This window comes from Urocitellus parryii, chromosome 10, assembly GCF_045843805.1.
Source record: "Urocitellus parryii isolate mUroPar1 chromosome 10, mUroPar1.hap1, whole genome shotgun sequence".
Lineage (NCBI taxonomy): Eukaryota > Metazoa > Chordata > Mammalia > Rodentia > Sciuridae > Urocitellus > Urocitellus parryii.
Genome location: NC_135540.1, coordinates 41,562,306 through 41,584,630, shown reverse-complemented (window position 1 = coordinate 41,584,630; position 22,325 = coordinate 41,562,306). Strand labels below are relative to the sequence as shown.

Here is a 22,325-nt window from a genome sequence, read left to right as displayed (position 1 = left end):
GTTTGTTATGCAAACTCCATAACAGAACCTTAAAATGGAAATGTGATTGTACATCTTTTTCAAAGAAATGCCAGCATAAAAAAATAAATAAAAGGAAAGAAAAGAGGTTAAAGTTCTCATTTGAACTTTGAGCACTCAATTTACCACAAAGTAGTTGGACTTTTTGTTCATGTCTGGATGGGTTAGAAGCATTCATGTTAAGCCTTTAATCAGTGTGATATAGAAATTCCACTCTGATATGGTTGTTTTTCTCTTGAGAAGAAATATAAAGAACTTCCTTAAGTGAAGACAGGGTTATCCCCTATATAATTCCACTAGCATTTAAAAGTATAAATATTTGCTTATGATGACACAGTCCCCACTGGAGCATTTAGATAGCTGTAGCTCCTGTCCATTGATGTTCTTTGAGAAAAGTTCTGTGGGAGCATCGATCTGGTGAACAGGAATACTAAGATTTAGTTTTGGATATTGACCCTTTCTGGCTTTGTGATTTGAGAACAAATTAAGGGCAGAAATTTCCTCATTTATGAAAGGTGTGGAGGAAGATGTTCCCGATGTCCTCTCTGTTTTGCAATTTCTGAATTGATTAAAAGTAATGATTTTGATGGGATGTTTTCCTTCTGTGGTTGATACAAAATGAGAATAAATGGTTTTGAAAAATGAAATACAATTGTTTACTTTGAGAAAAACAGTCACATTTTTTCTTCCTCCGGTCCTTACCACTAACAGGTAGAAGATTTTAGGTCCTCTTCTCTCTCTGTCTCTACACATACAGCCAAACACATCGAACAAAGTAGCTATTAAAATATATGTTTTCTCGTTCTACAAGGTTGCTCTATAGCCATGCCTGTTTGGCTTGTTTATTGAGAGTGAGATGGAAGTGTGTTATAAGCAATCGCTTGATTTATTCAACAGCCCAAAGATTCCTGATGCTTATCATAGCACAGCATACTCGGTGGGTGCAAAAGGTTATCTAAAGGACAGGTGCATTGTTTCTGTCCCTGGAAAGTGTCACCAGCTAGCGTTCACCTCGCCCAGAGAGCTTGTGAGGCTCTTGGCTCTGCTTGATCCGCTTCACCTGAAAGCCAAGGATACTCAGGTGGTCAGTTGAAAGTTCCGTGGTTCTCTATGGTTGGTCAGAACCTGTACTTCCTAGCGCATTACTTTTTCTACAAACCCAGGTTTTGGAGCCTGTCAATTTTCTTGTGGTGCTCTCCCCTTCTAAAGGTGCTGAGATAGGAGAATACAGGAGCTTGCAAACTCACCTCTGCTAGCTTTTTTCTTTCTCCTTCCTTCCTTTCATATCCTGCAATTTTTAAAAATCCCGATGAAAACACACAACATAAATTATTTTGCTTAAAACCAACCTCTCAAGTTCAGCGATGTTTATCTAGTATGGAATGTCGTGATATCCTAGTTCTCCTATGTTTGCCAAACATATATATTTTAAAATCCCACTTTCTAAACACACACCCACATGCACAGGCACACACACCCAGAGTATTATCTTTAGAATTTATGATCTTAAAATCTCAAATAGAATTTTTTTTTTTAGTGAGGACACCTGAGGTGACAGTGGTAACACCCTTAAGTTTCTTCAACTGACCTTAAATATAGTTGAATGTATTCTGCAAAGAAACCAATTCAGAAGGATAAAATAAGAAAAACATTAAATGTTTCTATATTGGAAGAAGAATTGTTTGAAAAGAAAAACTGAACAGAAGTTAATAATTTCCTACAGCAACCAGCACACTTCTAATTTTTGAATCAATGATCACTAATTTCTCTTATTCCCCGCCTCCCTAATCCTCCTTCCTTCTTAGAAACCCCCTCCCTGGAAAGAAGGGGGGTATGGAGGAAGAGGGGGGCGGAGAAAAGGGGGGAAAGTTAGCTGGTGCTGTGTATTTGACCTACCTGAAAAGTTTTGGGCTTATCTAATTTTTGTAAGTAAAAATAGCTAACCCTGATAAATTTAACTACTAACTAGATCCTAGAAGACCTAAAAGACTATAGTTCCCCTCACAAACACTATTAACACTAGAAGTAAGACTGGAAATTCTGGCTATTCAAAAGGCAAAATTGCTGCAAATTTGGAGAGTTTTATCCCACAATTTAAATTATTGACTCAAGTGCTTTTCTATGTATAGATGCTACCCAAAGGCACTAAGTTTGCAACATTCTTCTTTTAAAATATTAGGTCCTATAAATTTGGATTTGATAGACTACTTCCTTAAAGTCTTCCAGGCTATTTAGAAATCATTTTCAATAGTATAATGGAATGGAATAAGTAAGTGACAAATAAAAGTTCCTTTTCAAGTTTATTGTTATCATTTGCAAATGTAAATACATAAAACAATGGCAGTTGGCTTTACTAAATTAAAATAAAATTATCTCGAGTAGAAAATGTAAAAAATGAATCAAGATAAGTAGAAATGGTAGCAAACACTCAATAATAAATAAGTTTTCTAACAATAACAAAGCAAAATAAAATTGACCAAATGCTTTTGACACTACTAGATATGTTTTTATTTTCATTTTTTTAAACAAACATTTGCAAAGAGCTTAAAGATTATAAGTGGCCGTGTTTAAAAAAAAAAAAAACTGGTCTGCAATTGGCAGTTGAATTTCTCCTGGAGCCGCAATAGCAGCCACTGATAAAGTGCGTGCGCCAAGTTTCCTAAAGGACGCCAACGTTCTGGCGATCGGATGCACATACTGGGTATGTTTATACAATATATAAACTCGCAAAGGTCCCCGTTTTCTAACAATTCCATAGTCAAAAGTTATTCACTTTGGAAGCATTGACTTTGCGATTCATAATGCATTTGGGGAAACAACTTCAGAAGACTTAACTCTCCCACATGAGTGCGCGCAACACACAGGAATGGACGCCCAGGGCATAAAATAAATTAAACCCAAACCGGTGACAGAAAAGATGCGACGTTTTAGCAGCGTGTTGGCAGAAGGGACTATAATAATGATGCCACATCTGGGTACATATAATTATACCATATCTACCTACAGGGGAAAGCAGAAGGTGGAAGGACGGGCAAAGCTTTAACAGCAAGCTTTCATCAAACAATATGAGCCATAGGAAGTTTGGAATAGCGGCGGCTTTTGCAAACCATCAAATGTAGCTGCCATCTGAAGCCAAGTCGTTGCTAAACAACGACCATTGCAAAGCAAAAATTAAAGGGTGCGGGGATATTTAACCGCGGGGCTTCCCGCGCACTGGGAAAGGGCAATTTTGTTTCTGTCTCCGTTTTCAGGGTTTTGTCACCTTTCTAACTTGCCTCATCCGAGTCACTGTAATGGGAATGGGGAGAAAACTCCCCGTCGCTTCTGTGGGACCGGGGGGAAGTTTTGCTACTATCCTCCTGCACTGGCTGCAGGATGCCCCCAGGCAGCGAAGGCGTCAAGTTTTTTTGCGCCATCATCGCTGTCAGGGCGCTGTCCTCGAAAGTCGAGAAGTGCAAAGCGTCTAGCTGCACCGAGTAACCTCCCGCGGAGGCCGGGGCGGAAAAGCGTGTCCGACAACTCCCGGGTGGGGTCGGTCGCTGGCCCCCTCCGGAAGCTGGTTGAGCCCCAGATGCTGTGGCTGTGCCCGAACCGCCTTCGTAGGAGGCTGCAGCACGAAGGTGGTGGTGGTCACTTTTGCAGGAAGCTGGCGGCGGCGATGGCTGCTCCCCGCCGCTGGGGGTTTGTAGCAGCTCCGACAGGGCGTTGATGTAGATCTGGGCCATCTGCAGGGTCTCATATTTGGATAGCTTCTTGTCGTTGTTGAACGACGGGATAACATTGCGCAGCTGGTCAAAGGCATGGTTCAGCCCGTGCATCCTGCGCCGCTCCCTGGCGTTGGCCGCCAACCGTCTTTGCTTCTGCACTCCATTCACCTGTTTGCTGGAAGGGGCTCTCTGGCGGCTGCAGCCCAACTCATCCACCACCACCCCTCCTTTCAGCTTGCACAACTGTTCCCGCACTTTCACCGGTCCTGGACTTTTGCTGACGTTGCCGTCGCTGGTGCTTCTCCTTACCAGATCGCCCCGGCCGTCCGCCTCGTCTTGGGGCGCAGCGGCCTCCGAGGCACCCAGCTCAGGAGAATGTAGCAAATACTGGGCGGCGCGTGCCGTACAGATGCCCTGCAAAGTGGGAGCCAGCCAGGCGCGTGGGTCTGTGCTGTCCAGGAGGGACAGCTCCGCCGGGTAGACTGGATGCTCTCTCGCCTGAAGGGTGGCAGGTGGCTGTGGCGGCGGTTGCGCGAGGTGGTGCGGCTGAGGATGGCGATGGTGGTCCCCCAACTCCTTCACTTCAGCCCACTCTTCAGCATGTAGCAGGCGGGACATTGCACTGCAAAGGCTCGGGGAGGTGCAGTTTCGGAGGCGGCACTGGTAACCCAGCTCAACCAAAACCAAAAACAATAACAAAACCCCCCAAAACCCTGCCAGGGTCTCTTCTGCAACGTCTTATTATTTTTCCTTTTCTTCGACCCTCCCCCACTCACTCGGAGATCACACACCAGGTCGCGTGCAACGAAGCTTCTCCGGTTGCTGAAGGCGCTGCGCCCCTTTAAAAAGCGGCACGCGCCAGTGTGTCTCCCCCCGCTCCTCTCCCAACCCCCTCCTCGCGCCAGTCGCGTGTCTGCTCAGCCAATGAAGGGCGCGGGCAGGCGCGTGCGAGCAGCCAATCAAAGAGTTTTTACACCCAGAGAAAAGTTCCAGTGTGCAGAGAACTTGGGCGCCCGCTCATTTCTTTCTTTCTCTTTTCCCCCTTCTTCCCTCTTTTAAGTTCCTGACATTCATTTGCTGACTGCGGGCCTGTAATTCGACTCTCCTGTGTGTCACCGCCCAAACCGCGGAGTGCGTGAGCTGGTGCGGACCTGGCTTTCAGCTGGTGCCCCAGATGTCCTAGGTCAGACGTGCGCCGCCACGGGCGGCTCGGGGCGAGGTTGGACGAGCCTGGCGCCGGGAGGGCACTCACAGCTGAGAGCTGGCCCGTCCTGTGCTGCCTCCGAGCTAGGATCACAACCCCATCGCCCAAACATTTTTAATCTCTCATATATAATATGGTATGTGTATGTATAAAATTTGTGTATAAATATCTCATTTGTGTGCTCATAGATGGAAAACTATTAGATGATGGCTCTCATTTAAAATTACTTAGACTAAAAGAAGGAGAAAACATTAATGTCTCGGAACGTTTCTTAATTTTACTACGTCTTTTCGTGTCTTGCTCCAGAGCTAGTTCGTCTTTGTTATGCAATCTTTTTCTTAATGAAAAGTAAAGCTGTGTACAGTTGGGGTGCACCAAATTCCACTCCTTCAGTGCTCTCCGAGCCGGTTCCTCAGCACCCTTGCAGCCAGTTAGGATTGTGTTCTTCAGAAAACTCTCTGCGGAGTATAATTTTAGGGCAGGGATATCGTATGCACAGTATTATGCATAGAGTTTACACACACGCACACACACAGCAGGACTCCTTACCAGAGCCCCAAGAGAGTGCCCAAATTAAAAAGAAAGGTGCCCGCCTTTCCTGCAATTCTGAACACTTTCAAACTACGGAACCAAAGTAATCTACCTCGGGAGCCCTGGCTTTACTACAGCTCGTGGCTTCTTCTGCAATTACCCAGAAACTACAGCCTAACCCACTTCTCCCCGTGTTTAGTTTAGTTAGGGTGTGTATTCCCCTAGCGCAAAAACCCGGGAGGTCCTTGGCGAGGCTGGGACGCCAACTCCCAGGTGAGCACTCTCCTCTCACCGCTTTAGCTTCTGCCTGGTCTAGTCACAGCAAAGAGCCAATCAGAAGCTCCAGGGCTCGGGCACGCTGTTACTTGCGTCCTGCGCGCCCCAGCTCCAGGCGCTTCCTGCAGCGACCTTGGGGCGCTGGAGTGGGTTGCAACCCTGTTGGTGCTACTGCGGCTTTTGACTTTTGAGGTGGCTGTCGTCCCACAAGCAGTTTCTTCCTCCCGGAAAGATAGTGAAAAGGAGAGCCAGCAGAGTATCCTGGAACCGGTCTTTGCTGGGTTCAGAGGCAACTGAGAGGTGTTGTCTCCAGTATTCACAAGGACTTGATCCCCATCTGCCATCTAGAACTCCTTAGACAGAAGAATTTCTACTACTGGATTGGATTGGTGATACATATATATTCCAAACTGTAGTGTTGGATTGGTTATAAATGATGCTTAATACATCTTCGTCTGTTTTTTACTCATCCTCGTCCATTTGCTGGCATGCAGAAACCGTCCAGGCCTTCTGACCTTAAGAACCAGAAAAGTCGCAGCTGGACTTTTTGAGTGTTTAGGCTTTGTTGAAATAAATATGTTAAATAAACCCCAGCAAAACCAAAAAGCCTAAACCTAGTTGAAAACCATATATGAGAATAATAATAAAAGGTCATTATGTGTATTTTTTGGAGACAAAATTCTCCAATATTTGAGTGAGTGAGTGAGTGGACTGGGTAGTATTGAAATCAAGGAATGGTGCTCTTACCACAATTAATGTTAATATGTAAAATATGCCACTTAAAAATAATTTCTAGTAGCTGTAGGTGCCAAAGTTAAACTTTTGGAAAAAATGATTAGTCATTATTTGTGTATGTATGGCAGTGTAACAGTTAGAGCCCAGAAATATCAAGTCATCTGTATTGCATTTTATACTCATACACTGACTTTCCTGGACTGGATCTGCTGAAAGGTACTGCTGAAATTCTTTCATACACTATCACTACCAAAGGTGTGGGATGTTCAAATGTTCCTTGAACTTTCATCTTCCAAACTTTCTATCTGTACATTAAATGACTGTGTAACTGCAAAATATTCATTTTCCTTTGAGCTCGGATTATGGGTTTCAGCCCAATATTTACTGAATACACAGAATACTGATCCTAATTGGCAGCTTTATAGTTAATTAGCATTATTTCTTTTTTGAAGCCAATCTCAATTTCTAGGTGAGTAATTTAGAGTGCCCCTGTGATGAGTGGATTGTAGGAGTTTCCACAGTTTGTGGTGACATGCATTTATTTTGCCCTTAAAATAAATAGGGAGCTGTCCGCCTCACCTCCTCCTTTTCTCTTCCTTCTCTTCTGTCAGGTGGAGCTGAGGAAGCTAAGCATCTGAGATGGAGAAGGGGACACAGGACCCTGTGCATAATATCAGAACCTGAGCAATGTAAGCCCTAAGGCAGATTGTGAAAAGGGATGCAAGTAGAGTGAGCATCCAAGGGGGCCGGATGGTGGCAACAGCAGCGCAGCCTGAGGGGTTCTTTGTGTGGGGGCAGCCATTAGTTACTACAAAAGAGTTTTTGAAAAAAAGTAAATATCTGAGGATAATGTGAATTGGTTACTCACTATCAGAGAAGGGAAGAAACTGTAGAGTTGGATTAAAATTGGAGATTTTGATATGAAATTATGATTTTACTACATAGGAACAAACACATAAATGTGGTGTGTGCATAAGTGTGTACCTATAGATGTCCTCTTCATTCTCAGAGCTTGACATCAACAATGAGCATGTCTAATTCCAAGATTTCAGTTTCCAAACAAAACTCTTGACCAAAAGGAATCATGGCTTTTTCAAAAATGGATTGAGTCCAGAAATGGAAGAGAAAAAAAAGCACAAGATGCGCCTGAAATATCTTACTATGTCAGAAATATGAAGTGCTTAAAGGATGATGGAGACGTGTCAAAAGACCACAGAAGCGTGCTTGAAGTCCTTTCCACCGACAAGATACAGGATAATGTAGATACCAAAATAAATAACAATAATGACAGATTTCTTCCCATTTGAAATAAAGGAATCTTATTAATATAAATAGAATAAATAAATACAATGAAGTTTTGATAAATATGTATTGGTTACAAAATACATATTGATTACAAATGAAAGAAGATTGACACTCAATGGAAGTATATGACAAATATCCACTTAATCAAATGATCAAAGTTAACATCACCAGCTATTAGACAAAATGAACTTATGTGCCACTTATTAGAATGCAGAGGACACAGCCTGATATTCCTGTCAAAGATGCCTACCCCTTTCCTTGGTTAGTCAAGATAAAACATTAACCCAGTTCAAACTCAGAAACATTCTAGAAAATAACTAGTTTATCATCTTTCAAAGTGTCAGGATTATAAAAGGCAAACAAAACCTCAGGATTCCCAGCTAGAGAAGACTAAGGAAACATGATAAATCTGATGCCTGATTCTAAACAGGGTCCTTTGCTAATAAAGAATATAATTGGAACAATTGTCAAAGTTGTATAGTGTCCTTGAAATAAATGATAAAATTGATTTCCTGATTTTGATGGTTATAGCTGGTTATTTAAGAGAATGTCTCATTTTTAGGGAATAGTCACTAAAGTATTCAAGGATAAAGGGACAGGTTAATGGTTTTGTTAAAGGGTATTTGCACTATATGTTCAACCTTTCTGTAACTTCAAGATTGCCTCAGAATAAAGAATAAACAATGCAACAGGCAAATGAAACAGCCAAATTTAGTTTGTTCATTATATCTAAAGATACTAATTCAAGTCAATCCAAGAATTTTACCCAGGGTGTTGAGGCCTGTAGTCATTGCAGACACCTTACATTAAATTTTGCTCTGCTCGGCCACAGCAAAGTATGTATCCAATGGGTCTGGGAATTCTCAGCTTTTAATGAATAATTATTGTATATTATTCAAGAGGTGCAAAAATTGAATATTAATTTGAAATGCATTATCTTATGGGTTATTTTAAATAAGAATTTCCAAGTCATGATGGATTTTAACCAGTGTCCTGATGAGGTCACAAACATTAACAAACAAATAACAAAGAAGTGTTGTTTTTCACTATTGGGCATAGTCTTATCAGTTGACAATTATGCTTAAGAATTAAACATTTCTTCTATAATTCCTATCTGAACTGTATTTCAGAGTAATCAAAGGGCCTGACTTGATGAAAATGTCTTTTTAAATAATTAATATAATAAAAGTAGAAGAAATAAAACATTTAGAAAAATAAACATTTTGCCATTCTTTTTTTTCTTTTTTTAATTGGTTGTTCACAACATTACAAAGCTCTTGACATATCATATTTCATACATTAGATTGAAGTGGGTTATGAACTCCCAATTTTACCCCAAATGCAGATTGCAGAATCACGTCGGTTACACATCCACAATTTTACATAAAGCCCAATTAGTAATTGTTGTATTCTGCTACCTTTCCTATCCCCTACTATCCCCCCTCCCCTCCCCTCCCATCTTCTCTCTCTACCCCATCTACTGTAATTCATTTCTCTCCTTGTTTATTTTCCCATTCCCCTCACAACCTCTTATATGTAATTTTGTATAGCAATGAGGGTCTCCCTTCATTCATTTTGCCATTCTTAAATGAAAACATTTGCTGATTAACACTGATCCCTGAGGTAGCTCAGATCTCTCCATCATGCGACCCTCTTCAGACAATGCCTGGTGGTCAGCACTTCCAAGGTTCTTCTGCAAAACCTTGAGACAGCATCAACAAAAATGTGATCAAACATTGGAGAAATGTGGGACAAACAGAAATGAAGTTTCAGAAAACAGTGATGATAGCATTGCTGTTCAAGGAAGAAGGAAAGATGGGAAATCTTCCTAGGGTAATCTTGGCAGAAGGAATCTTCATTATGAGCGTTCTGGATATGAACTGCTTCCTTCAAAACTCCATGAGGGTGATCAAAATGTGACCCACTCAAGTCACCCACAGTAACAAGAAGAGAGGGAAATGGTATAATGAAGAACAAATCCATATTAGCATGTGGAAAGATACAAATCCAGAAGAGAGAGAAAAGAGGATACACAAGGAAAAGCCATGTGGAACTGGTTCAAGGTCACAATTCCATATGGGAGAAAGTATGACAAGGCATGGCCAATGAATACATTCCAGAGCCACTCAGTGTTCCCTTCATCCCGGTTGATTCCATTACATCAGAAATCAGACCCGGTGCTTTCTCCAGGATATTAAAACTGCTTCTGCATTGAAGGATATCAGCTACAAGATTTGTGATGAGGATAACTGAGAGACATCTGTGCCTGAATCCATGAGAATAAGTTCATGCCAGAACAAGTGGAGCAGCTAAAGCTGTCTCTAAGCAAATGATATGATATCTCCTAGCAAGTGAATCTCTATTTTGACTCAGACTTCAATTCATTATCCTGAATTGAAGAAACTGCATGTTTGCTACCCTGAAGGTCATTGAAAGGATTTCCCTGAGCAGTTGTCATTGAGCTTGGAAAACAATAAACTCTACCAGTTGGATAGCCTGTCTGACTTTATAGAGAAGACCCTCAAAGTCAAGATCCTGAACCTTTCCAAAAATGAGCTGAGGACCTCCAAGGAGTTGGATAAGCTGAAAGGGCTAAAGCTGTGCTAAAAGGGAACCCTTTGTGCAGTGCCTTCCCAGACCAGTCTGCATATGTAGTAAGTGCCATCCAGGATTGTTTTCCCAAGTTGTCACACCTGGATGGCCAGGAGTTATCCATACAATTATATCAGCATACCTTGATGCTCCCAAGCTAATAAAATCCTGCACAGAAAGCTATAAAGGGTCTTCGACCTTAAAGAATCTAGTTCTGTAATTCCTATAGGAGTATTACTTGATCTATGACTATGGAGATCCACAGGGTCTGCTTAGCGCTTACCATGATGAGGCCTGCATTTCTCTGACCATTCCCTTCCACCTCACGGACCCAGCCCCAAATAGCTTGTGCAGGTACTTCAAATATAGTAGAAATATGAAGAAGCCCAAGGATTCCAACATGCAGAGACAGCTGCTGAAACACACAAAACAAGACATTGTGGATTACTGCAGTGTGTTGCCAAAACGGAGCATGACTTCAACTGCCTTCTGGTAGATATGTGGTTCTAGATGGAAATAATGCTCTGCTTCTCTGTGAATGGGGTGTTCAAGGGAGCAGAAGGAAATCCTCAAGGACGTGTCCATGCCTTCACCCGGACCTTCCTTGTTATCCCTATCAGCTATCCCAGTATATGCATCATTAACGATGAGCTGATTGGGAGGAATGCCAGCCCTGAGGAGATCTAGAGCACTTTCTCCATCCCAGTGCCTACAATGTGCTCCACCTCCATGCCTGCGCTCTCCCAGGCAGGTTTTTTCGACATGGTCTGTGATGAAACTTGAATGGTCTCAGAAGTGCCATGAGGACAAGTGGAACTATACTAGAGCTGTCAGTCTTCATTATGCTCCAGACTGAGGGCAAGATCCCAGAGGAAGCCTTCAAACAGATACTATGAAAGGAGTCCTTGAGTGCCATCTTCCTCTTCATCCACATCACTTCATCCACATCACTTCCACTTCATTCCACATCATTGTTTCTCTGTCTTAAGCCATGTTCATGATGTGTTGGTGATCTGGCTGACCAAGAAGCCAAAGTGAACTTGTAGGCTAGGTTGTTAGGAGCCACAGCAAAAATATTGATACAGGCACCTTTGGATTTTATTGACTGCCAGCCAGCAATTCACATTCATATGGTAATTGGACTCATGCTGTCCAGCTGGGCCCAATTTCAGGACTCAGGTTACTCATGTCACTCTTGTAATGGGAGAGTTCCCATTGGTTGGAAAAGGATGGTAGGAGGGTGTTCCGGGGGAAGGGGAAACCCCCCCGGCTCAGGTAGACACACGTGTGTGGACCCACTTGTTAGGGGACACACATGGCCTCTCTCTAAATAAAACTTTGTCTCAGTTTGACTGGCTTGTGTTTTTGTGCCCAACCGGGCTGTAAGATTGCAAGCCGGCGTGCACTGATAGCTCAGCAGGGGATCGCTCAGCAGGGGTGCTGCAGGCAGTGATCGGCGAGCGGCAGGAACGGGGCTCAGCCAGCTCGCTCGACCCGGCCTGGGCAGCCTGCGGCACTAGGTAACATAGCCTTCCAAAGGGCCAGTTATTCTGTTTTCCCTATTAAAGATGGCTGTTTATTTCCATAATAAAGATTGATATTGGACTGAAAAAGACAATGAATGAAACAGATCAAATTTCATTGGGGAACATTACAACGGAGGGGTCAGCCGGTCTCATTGGAATTACTGATGAATCTTAGCATCATTTAGAGTAAAAGACCCTGATGTTATGTGTCTTGGTTTCATGCATTATACAGTACAAAGACTTTTTTGAAGTATTTTTTAAAAAGAAAAAGATAAATTTGATTGTAATTAAGCCTCAGAGATAATCTATTTACATGATGTACAGTGGATCCTATACTAAATGGTCACACAAGAATGCAAAGAGTAAACTCACATTTTATAATATTCTAAAGAACACCATTCAGTTTCAAACAAGTCTGCAACATGAAGGAGAAAGGAGGGAAATGAGAAGCTGATGCCCTGGATTAAGAAAATCTTCAACCATGAAATACAATATGTGAGCCTTGTTTGGATTTGGATCCAAACAAACAATAAAAGAGCTTTTTTAAAAAGAAAGGTGGGGCTGGGAATGTGGCTCAAGCGGTAACGCGATGGATCCTCAGCACCACATACAAACAAAGATGTTGTGTCCACCGGGGGGAAAAAAAAACTAAACTAAAAATAAATAAATAAATAAATATTAAAATTCTCTCTCTCTCTTAAAAAAAAGAGATTGGTGAAATGTGAGTATGAACTCTGTATTAGATCATACTGTCAAAATTTTAAGGTAAGCTGGGCACAGTGGCACATGCCTATAATCCCAGTGACTCAGGAGTGAGGCAGGAGGATCACAAATTCAAAGACCAACCTCAGAAACTTAGGGAGACCCTGTCTCATGTCTCAAAAAAAAAAATTAAAAGGCTGGGGATGTGGCTCAATGGTAAAGTGACCCTGGGTTCAATCTCTATTACTGAAAAAATAGTGTGTGGGGGGGATGGCTACAAACATTAACACAGTGTGTGTGTGAGTGTGTGTGTGTGTGTGTGTGTGTGTGAGAGAGAGAGAGAGAGAGAGAGAGAGAGAGAGAGAGAGAGAGAGAGAGAGAGAGATTGTTCTGCATAAGGTTCAGATGGTCAAGGTTTCCTTATCACAGAACTATATTTTGAAATAATGTTAAGACAATGTTTGGACAGAATCATGAACGTGTACTGTTGTTTATTCCAGGTGAATGTGAACTGCTTCTTGTTATTCTTCCTGATAAATTTAACAGCTGCATATGAGTGTAGCAGTAACCTAGCAGCTGAGTTTGAAGCCACCATTTGCCTAAGTTTCCAATAGTCTACTGTTATCTGCCATGGTACATCTAATTTTTGTAGGTGTCAAAGTGGCAAATTACCTGGGCACATGATGGAGACCACTCTTCCTGCTTCCTTTAGTGGTTTGCATTTCTGAAAATAATACTTAGTCTCTGTACTTCCCTCTAGTATGTAACATTTTTATAATTTACCATCTCAGAGTGGATGCACTTCCAGAATCCAAAGGTTAGGAGCAAATATGAGGTTTCTATTAACTCCTAAATATATCCATCCATATTAGTAAGGTTTCTGTTATTATAATGAAATGCTCAAGGTTGAATACTTTATAAAGAAAAGTACTTTATTTATCTCATGGTTTTGATGGTTCAGTGGCATAGAGTGGACATTGGTTTGGCTCTAGTGAAGACCTCATGGTGCATGGTGTTACAAAAGTGGGAGTGCATGCAAGAGATAAAGATCACACAGTAAGCCAGAGAGTGGGGATGGGCTCTTTTATAGCAAATCACTCTGGTAAGAAGTAACCTAGGTCTCAGAAGAATTACCTTAATATCTTCTGAGAGCACAACTTCAATGACTGAAAGACCTCTCACTAGGCCCCGTCTCTTAAATGCCCCACTTCCTCTTAAGGTTTCCACACTAAAGACCAAGCTCCTAACCCATGAACTCTTGGGACACGAACCATGTCTAAACCATGGTGCCATCTAACTGATGCACACAGGGAGTGGAAAAAGGACCATAGTCTTTGTGCACAGGAAACCCTGTTAGATAAACTTGGTTGGGATTCTATTGATTACGTGGCCTTCACATGCTTTCACTGTAAGGAAAGATTCGTGATAGCATTTTGGTTTTCCTGGCATTGCTGTCAGTTCATGTCCTATATTTAGAAAATGCTTTAAAGTTTCGTATTATTATCTCCCAGGTATATTGTGGTAACTATTTATAGGTTAATTTACAAAAGAATTGGAGGAATTCTCAAGGAGTCCTGATATCCCTTACCATTAATTAGTTCAAACTTGTTGAAGTATAGAAACTAGGAAAAGATTAGTGAAGTGTTTTGCTGTGTGTGTGTGTGTGTGTGTGTGTGTGTGTGTGTGTATGTGCGCGCGCGCGCGCGCTATCCTATATACTCTTGGTCTTTTTTGGTCATATAGATTTATCAATACCCTTTTTAGCTATCTATATTTGTTTCCTACTGGTACTATAACAAATGTTTCAATCAGAGTAATCCAGGGAAACATCCAAAGGAAAATTTTAATATAGTAGTTCCCCTTTTCCATGACAGATATATACCAAGACCCCAATAGATGCCTGAAACCATAGGAAGTACTGAATCCTATATATATGATTTTTCCCAATGCCCCACAGTATGGCCACATATCAGAGTTAATCTATCCTTCTGTGATTTATGCACTGGTGCCTCCCTGGCATCAATAACATTAATGCTTTGTTGATACATAAAACTATCATAACAGATTACTATAAACATAGTTTCTTAAAATTACACACAAATTTATTACCTTGGAATTCTGGAGGTTAGAGCATTCAAATCAGATTCACTGGATCAAAATTGAAAGTTTCACATTTCCACCATTTAACATTGGTCAGTTCTCTTAAATTTAAGAAATCCACCCTAGCATAATATTAGGACTCATAGGACACCTAAATTTTCCGTAAGTTCCCCTATATCACTAACCTGCCTTTTCCAACTTTCACTGATACCCTTCCTCAGTTCACTCCTCAAGTTCCCTACAGCATAAATTTTGGGTTCCTGTAGGTAGATGTACAGAATGTTGCAGAATTTTAGGGAATAATTTCCTTGCTTCTAAAATAAGAATAATCCTCCCCACCACCCCACCCCCACATGGGCCAGATTGAGATTTAACCCTAGCTTCATGTCTGCAAACTATTGAGAATCGAAAGCAAATGTCATTTTATGAGGCATTTTATTCCTGTTAGTTCTCTGCATGGTGTTGAGGTGAAGGAGTTGACTACTCTTGGATGCTGGAGAGTGAATCAATTCTAGATGGTTCAGCAGATTAGGAAGATCTAAGCACACCCATAATACATCTTCATTTCAGCAGTCAGATTCCCATTTGTTCTCTTTTTAGGGTCTTGAATCTAAATTTCATGGATTTTCTAGAGCTGTGTCATAAAACCTTTTCAGCAATTCTACTACTGACACAATGAGGCCTGGTTTCCAGCCTGCACTGCCCTCTGGCTGTAGTACACACAGGTGTTATAGAGATTTTCTTAATTTTACATGTTTCTCGGGTTGATGGTTGGCTGACTTGGGTCCACCAAAAAAAAAAAAAAAAACCCACAAACGGTACCTAAGAGCAACCATTCATCTCCACAGGTTTTATGATAACCACTGCCATAAAAATATGGCATATAATATAAATTCACTACTCTGTCCTCTGTCTTCCTCCTGTCCCAATTCACCACAGATGAAATTGTTAGTAATAGTGACCCTGCAGCAGGCCAAGGATTATCACAACCCACTTCCCATTAATAATGCAGCCTTTGTTGCTCTATGGTCAACGAGTGGTTCAGCCCAGAAATTCGTCTCAGGGTAAGCATTCTGGACCACTTCTAATATGAATTAGTTTAGTTTGGTTGTTCTCAAAAGTCTACCCTTAAACAAGGATTCAGTTTGTGGTAGAATGTGTGTTTGTTTTTAAATTATTTATTAAGATATAGACTATGATGTGTTTATACTTAAGTGTTTGATGGTATACATAAGCTAACAATTAATTTTTAAAATATTTCAAAATCTCCCCTGATACAATGTGAACAAAATATATTCTGGATGGATCGAAGAGTAAATAGTAAAGTGAGTAAGAGACTTTAAGTGGTATCAGATTAAATAAGGGAATTATAGGCATAAAGTTACTGAAAGATTTAATGATTAATTAAATAATAAAAAATGTAGTATTAAGCTGGGTGCAGTGGTGAATGCCTATGATCCTAGTGATATGGGAAGTGAGGCAGGAGCATCACAGGTTCAAGACCAACCTGGACAACTTAGAAAGACCCCATCTCAAAATAAGAACTAGGGATATAGCACAGAAATAGAGTTCTGAGTTCAATCCTCAGTATCACAAAAATCAAACAATCAATAGTCAATAAAATGAACATAATATTAATAATACTTGTTTATAATAAAAAAGTTCTATAAACTATAGTACATGTATGGTGAAAAAAAAACTTTTTCATGCATAAAAATCATAAAAATTTAAAGTAATGACAAATTGGACCAGTTGGTCATAGTAGCTCACAAGTGCAAGGCCAACTCCAACAACTTATTGACACCTTATCTCAAAAGATAAAAAAATAAACAAAAAGGGCTGGGAATGTGGCTCAGGGGAGAAATGCCTCTGGGTTTGATTACAGTACCAAAAAACAAAAAGAAACATGTAAATGACACACTGGGAAAATACAATGATTTTTAAATATTGTGAGTTAATATACTTTATACAAAAAGAGCAATTAAATTTGATACGAAAGTGACTAGTCTTGAAAAAACAGACAAGCATACGAGTAGGTAGCTCATGAAGAAACAGTAAAAATGATCCATAAAGATGAAAAGAAAATTCAACTAGGAAATTCATATGAAAACTATAAGAAAGTTTCAGATTGAATACACAGGTGCCCCCCTGAAACATCACTTAAATGATAGAAAAAGGACACAAAAGGCAAAAATTTGCAAGACAAAGAAAATGGGTTAAAGAGAAAATAACAAATGAAAGACGTCAACAAATTTTTATAAAATCGAGACCAGGTGGCCAAGTGGTAATTGACTTGGTAAAATTGTAAAGCCAACACTTTAAAAAACTTATTTACTTATTCTAATTAGGTATATATGACAGTAGGATGCACTTTGATATATTGTACACAAATGGAACACAACTTTTCATTTTTCTGGTTGTACATGATGTAGCATTGCACCATATGTGCAGTCATATGTGTACCTAGGGTAATGATGTCCATCTCATTCCACCATCTTTCCTGCCCACATGGTCCCTCCTTTCTTCTTCTTCCTCTTTTCCCAATCAAAGTTCCTCCATTACTCCCCACCCCACCCCGCCACACACACACACATTATGGATCAGCATTCACTTATCAGACAGAACACCTGGCCTTTGTTTTTTGGGAATTGGCTTACTTCATTTAGCATGGTATACTCCAACTCCATCCATTTACCTACAAATGACTACACTTTGCAGGGAAAGCCAAGGACAAGATCAGTTCTTGCCTTGGTACCCTGAAGGTGTTTAGCGCTGGATGCACCAGGTGGGGACAAGGGAATGGTTGATGGAGGACAGATGGCAACCTAGTATTGTTATTGGTGTGGTTGAAAATTGGGGCATCTTTGTATTTCTAAGTCTCCTTTCTTATCTCTCCCCATTCTAAATTGAACCTCTGTTCCTGTAGAGTAATAAATGATAATGATCCTTTCATTTACTCTCACCAAAGCTTCCAAAATATTTTCATTTATATTGCCGTTATTGGGACAATGTTTAAACTCTGTTTTACAGACAGACTCTCTACAGTATACATGCTATGCCCATTATAAGACTGCAAAAGTTACATTCTTGGTGTCACATGAATGAATATCATAGAATACTTCTCCTCCTCCTCCTCCTCCTCCTCCTCCTCCTCTTCTTCTTCTTCTTTTATGGTACTGGGGATTGAACCCAGAGGCGCTTAATAACTGAGCCACATTCCAGCCCTTTTTTATATTTCATTTAGAGACAGGGTTTCCCTAAGTTGCTGAGGCTGGATTTGAACTCACGATACACCTGCCTCAGCCTTCCAAACAGCTGGGATTAAGGTGTGCACCACTGTGCCTGGCCATAGAATAATTATTTAAGTGAAAGTTTCTAAGTAATGATTCTGATAATCAATTCAATTTAGAAAAATATAATGATAGTTCTCCCAGATAGCTTTTATAAAGAATTTTGCAGAATCATTATGTATGTATATTGAGCACTCTCCATGTATACAGCATAATACAACCAAACAAATTTCAGACTTGACTCTTGATAAACTTGCAGCAGCTTCCCAAGTCTGTTAGACCAAAGACTATATAAAGTCAGTTTCTATCACCTTGGATGCATAGGATCTACTTTTAGTTGTTATAGCCACATAAACATCTCGGTTCTCAGGTGAGTTTTGGTTGTCCCTCTGTCTAAAATGTTCTATACTCTCCACTTCTATTCCCCAAACTTCTCCTTATTGTTCTGAGTTTAGCTCAAGCTTTTCTTCTTCTAGCAAGTCCTCCAAACTAGTTCAGCTTTCTTTGTCATATACTCACATTGAAGTTTATTCTTTTCCTCTGGATTTGCCTCAGTTAATGAAATATTTGTAGATAGACTGTTCAATGCCTTTCTTTGACCCCAGAGTGTGAACTCCGTGATTTCACGCTCTGGGATGTAATGGTGTCTAGGGCACGGTTGGCACTCAACGAACATAAGTTCAAAGAAAAAAAAAATGCCTTCAAGGAGTTTAACTTTGTTTTGTTAGTTAAAAGAATGGCTTACTTGTCACCAAAGTTTGATCCAGTAAAACAAAACAAAACAAAAACTCTTTTGATTTTCAGCATAGAAAAATTTAGTTTTGTTTGAGAGAAAAAAAAATCGAAAATTTGCAATTATTTTTACACTAGAGACTACTATAATAGAGATGAGATTGTATCTTGTTGATATAATTTGCAGACCAGTACAAGTATATTAAGTTTGAAATAAATTGCATTCAGTAAATAATTGCACTTGATTTGACCTTCCTAAAAATCTGGTAAGTGTCAGAATCTAGTGGTTTAGATACTAACAGATTCTCTGTTAACATTGAAAAGTTCTGTATAAATTCTGGACTTATAAAAACCATGAAAGGGTTTAATAGAGAAGAATTGAACTCACACGAAACATTAAAAACCAATTGAAATTTACTCAGCAGTCAACTTAAGCATAACTGTATATACAGCATATTGGAAAGGACATAGGACATAGAGCAATATTCCTCTGTTAGCCACTTTCAGTCTCTCATACGAGGGAGACTGTGGCTCTGTCTCTCCTGGTGCTCTTCAGATTTTCTTCATTTTTAACCCAAGGGCTGTAATCCACTGACTTCTTTTATGTCCCACACTGATTCATGCCATACCGGGTTCACTTAGAACAATCTCTTAAAAAAAAAAAAAACAGTCTTGGTTGCCAATAGTGGAGAGCTCTTAGTCTGTTTGAAAGTGTGCAGAGTTCAGGCTTTAATTACCGAAATGTCCCTACTCTCCCCACCATTGTGTCTACTGGCTGAGTTCCATCTGTGGCTGGAACTTCTAAAGTGAGTTCTCTGAAAAGTGTGGCACTCCCGCCAGCCATGGGCTCTTGTTCAGTTACCTCTTCCTGAAAAGGGCTGGCTGCATTACTCTTTTTTATCCCATGTGTCTGCTTCTCACTGGGCAATCGCTGCATCCTGATGTGGCAGTGGGAGAGTTGATTGCCTCTAATTTTGTAAAATTGAGGCCAACCAGGAACGGTCACTGCGTGTCACCATCAAATGTCCCTATGGCTACCCATTCCTGGTGTTTTGCTATAATTGTCTCAGGCTTGCCTACATGTCATCTCTTTTAGAGTGTCCTCTCCCTTTCACATAGCCTTGGGAATGCAAGTGCAAACAATTAATCAAAGTACTTTGTTTTTATTACCAATTTTTAATCGCCAAAGAAGGAATTGGACTTCAACCAGGGAAATTATTTACTGACAAAATTTTATTGATAAAATAATTTATCAAAGATTTATGAACAAATTAAAAATCTCTAAAAAAGAAAAATTATACCAACCAAGAGAGTAAAAAGCACATCCATGGGTAAGGAAGGGTTTTTTTTAAATTTTCCATTGGCTACGTTAAGCAACATCATTAATACTGAGGATTTTACTTCTCAAAAAGTAACTAGGATGTAATATTGCAAGTCACAAGAAAGGCTACTGTAAGACAAATGTCATATGGGGGTGGGTGACTCCATCTCCTGCCCAGTCTCATTCACCCCAATACCTGTTCTAACATCTTAATTTGTTTCCCAACTTGGATCTGTCTATTCTTCTTTCTCAGCCACCATGACCTGGAGATCATCCTGTTTCATATGCGTGGTCTGTCATTTCAGCAACAGCTTTCCTCCCTGGCTTGGGCCTGCTCTGTGCTGGATCCTTTGGCTCAGTGCCTCTGACCTTGGGTGGTGGTACTCTGAGTCTCTCTGGCTCCCTTCCCACATCAAGTGGTGACTGTAAACTACAATAGAAGACACTGTTTAAACATGTTTAAGTTTATTTTAGGAATTAAAACAAAATTTTAATATTATAGTCTTAGGAAAAGATTTGGGTATTTCTCAGTTCACTGAAGTGCTGTCTTACATCAGTTACATCAGGAGGAGAGTGTAAATTATTGTCCATCCCATGTAAAAATATTTTGTAAACTGATACCAGCATTGAATGAAAATTTTTTTTCTATATTCCCTTTTCTTTGCTCTAGGAACTTGAGGAATGGATTACAGTGGAAATTTTCTCTTTTAGGCTTACAACCTTATTTGGGAGCTACTGGGATGCCAGTTCTATCATATCTTTAGTACAAAATCATCACTATTCACTTGGGAGAACTTTTATAGAAATTTTATGCTATTCCTAGAGGCACAGGCATATATGCTCTTAGTTTTGGAGAAGCTGGTGGATTTTAAGAAGAAAGACTTTGCTTTCCTTAAAGGACTCCTGGTATCATTAGCTCCCCTGGCAGTCTATTGAAGCTTCTGCACAGGACTGAAATGGAGTTAAGAGTTTCCAGCCAGGCTGGATAGGACTGTGCCAAACAGACTGAACTCAGCTTAGTTCAGCCAACCCAGAACCCATACTGAATCATCACAAATGGAAATCCAGGTCAGGGCTTGGCCTTGTGGGTAGATAAGAAAAATTAGTGGCATTCTTTCCTGTTCCACTGGTGTGTGTGTGTGTGTGTGTGTGTGTGTGTGTGTGTGTGTGTATGTGTGTGTGTATTAGAGGGACATATATAATGCTTGTAATCCAGGAGCACATCTTATCATGGGTCTGTTGAACAGACCAGGAGTAGATAAATCAAAATAAGAGTGGCAAGAGCCAGGTTGGTCTGAGGGATAAACTGCTAAAAGAAGAAATGTGTCACCAAATCCTTGCTTTAAATGAATGTCTAGGATTTCTCTTGGTAGCCCAACTATAAGACGTTAGGCAGTCAGCAATAGCTTGCATTTTAAAAATTGGGTCACTAACCCCTTAAGACAGTCTCTCTCTATTCTGGGGGGCATGTGCTCAACTGGAATGACTGATAAGTCCTCTGGCAGCTGGAGCCCAGGTGACTCCTTAAATCTTCACAGTCGGATTAGTTCTCTGGGGCCAAGAATGAGTTTGCTATGATAGGACTTGGGGACAATCTACTATGAAGAAGGCTGGCTGGCGTCCAAGTCTAGTCACTTGGTCCATGAATGGTACAATGTCTGTATGGCAATATTGGCCCCAGCTTTGGTCCTCTTATCATATCCTTGTCATTCTGTGAGGCCTCAGAATCCCTGTACTGAAGTCAGAGAGCCAAGAGGGCATGCACTTGGCCTTCTTACACGGGGTGGGGGTGGGTAAGTATCCTTCTGGCAAATTATCCTATTGAATTTGAGAGGGAGAATGAAGGACAGTGGAAGATGGGGTGACTAAAAATGACAGTTTACAAAGTGCTTTCACATACATTTCCACTTGATTCTCACAACAACCCTGTGAGGTAGGTTCAATATATAATGTTTTAAATTTTCATTTTGCAAAGACAGACACCCAAGACCAGAGAGTTTCAGTGATTTGCCCATAAATGTAAGAAGTGCCAGGACCCAAACTCAAAGTCCTGTCTTCTGGCTTCACAGCCTGATTTTCGCCCAGGAGCTACAATGTGAAGGTTACCAGTTTGATGACAAATCGGGGAAGGCGCTTGGAAGTGAACATCTAACTAGTTTAAAAGCCAGGAGGTTTAGAAGTAACACAGAATCCACTGGATCACCACTGGCAGGGGCTCTGCCAGGGACTGTTGCTTGTTGGCTTTAATCTTGTGGGTTGCTTTGGCATATGAGAAGATCATTTGTG

At 40.6% G+C, this 22,325-nt stretch overlaps 1 protein-coding gene and 1 pseudogene across 1 annotated transcript; one reads left to right on the top strand and one right to left on the bottom strand.

Annotated features, from left to right (window-relative positions):
- Positions 1–3,284: 3,284 nt before the first annotated feature.
- Atoh1 (atonal bHLH transcription factor 1) lies at positions 3,285–4,343 on the bottom strand. The gene has a single exon (XM_026407464.2). It carries the CDS (start codon positions 4,341–4,343, stop codon positions 3,285–3,287), a length of 1,059 nt encoding a protein of 352 aa, XP_026263249.1.
- Positions 4,344–7,221: 2,878 nt separating this feature from the next.
- Positions 7,222–11,264, top strand: LOC113195802 (nuclear RNA export factor 2 pseudogene; annotated as a pseudogene).
- The last annotated feature ends 11,061 nt before the right edge of the window (positions 11,265–22,325 follow it).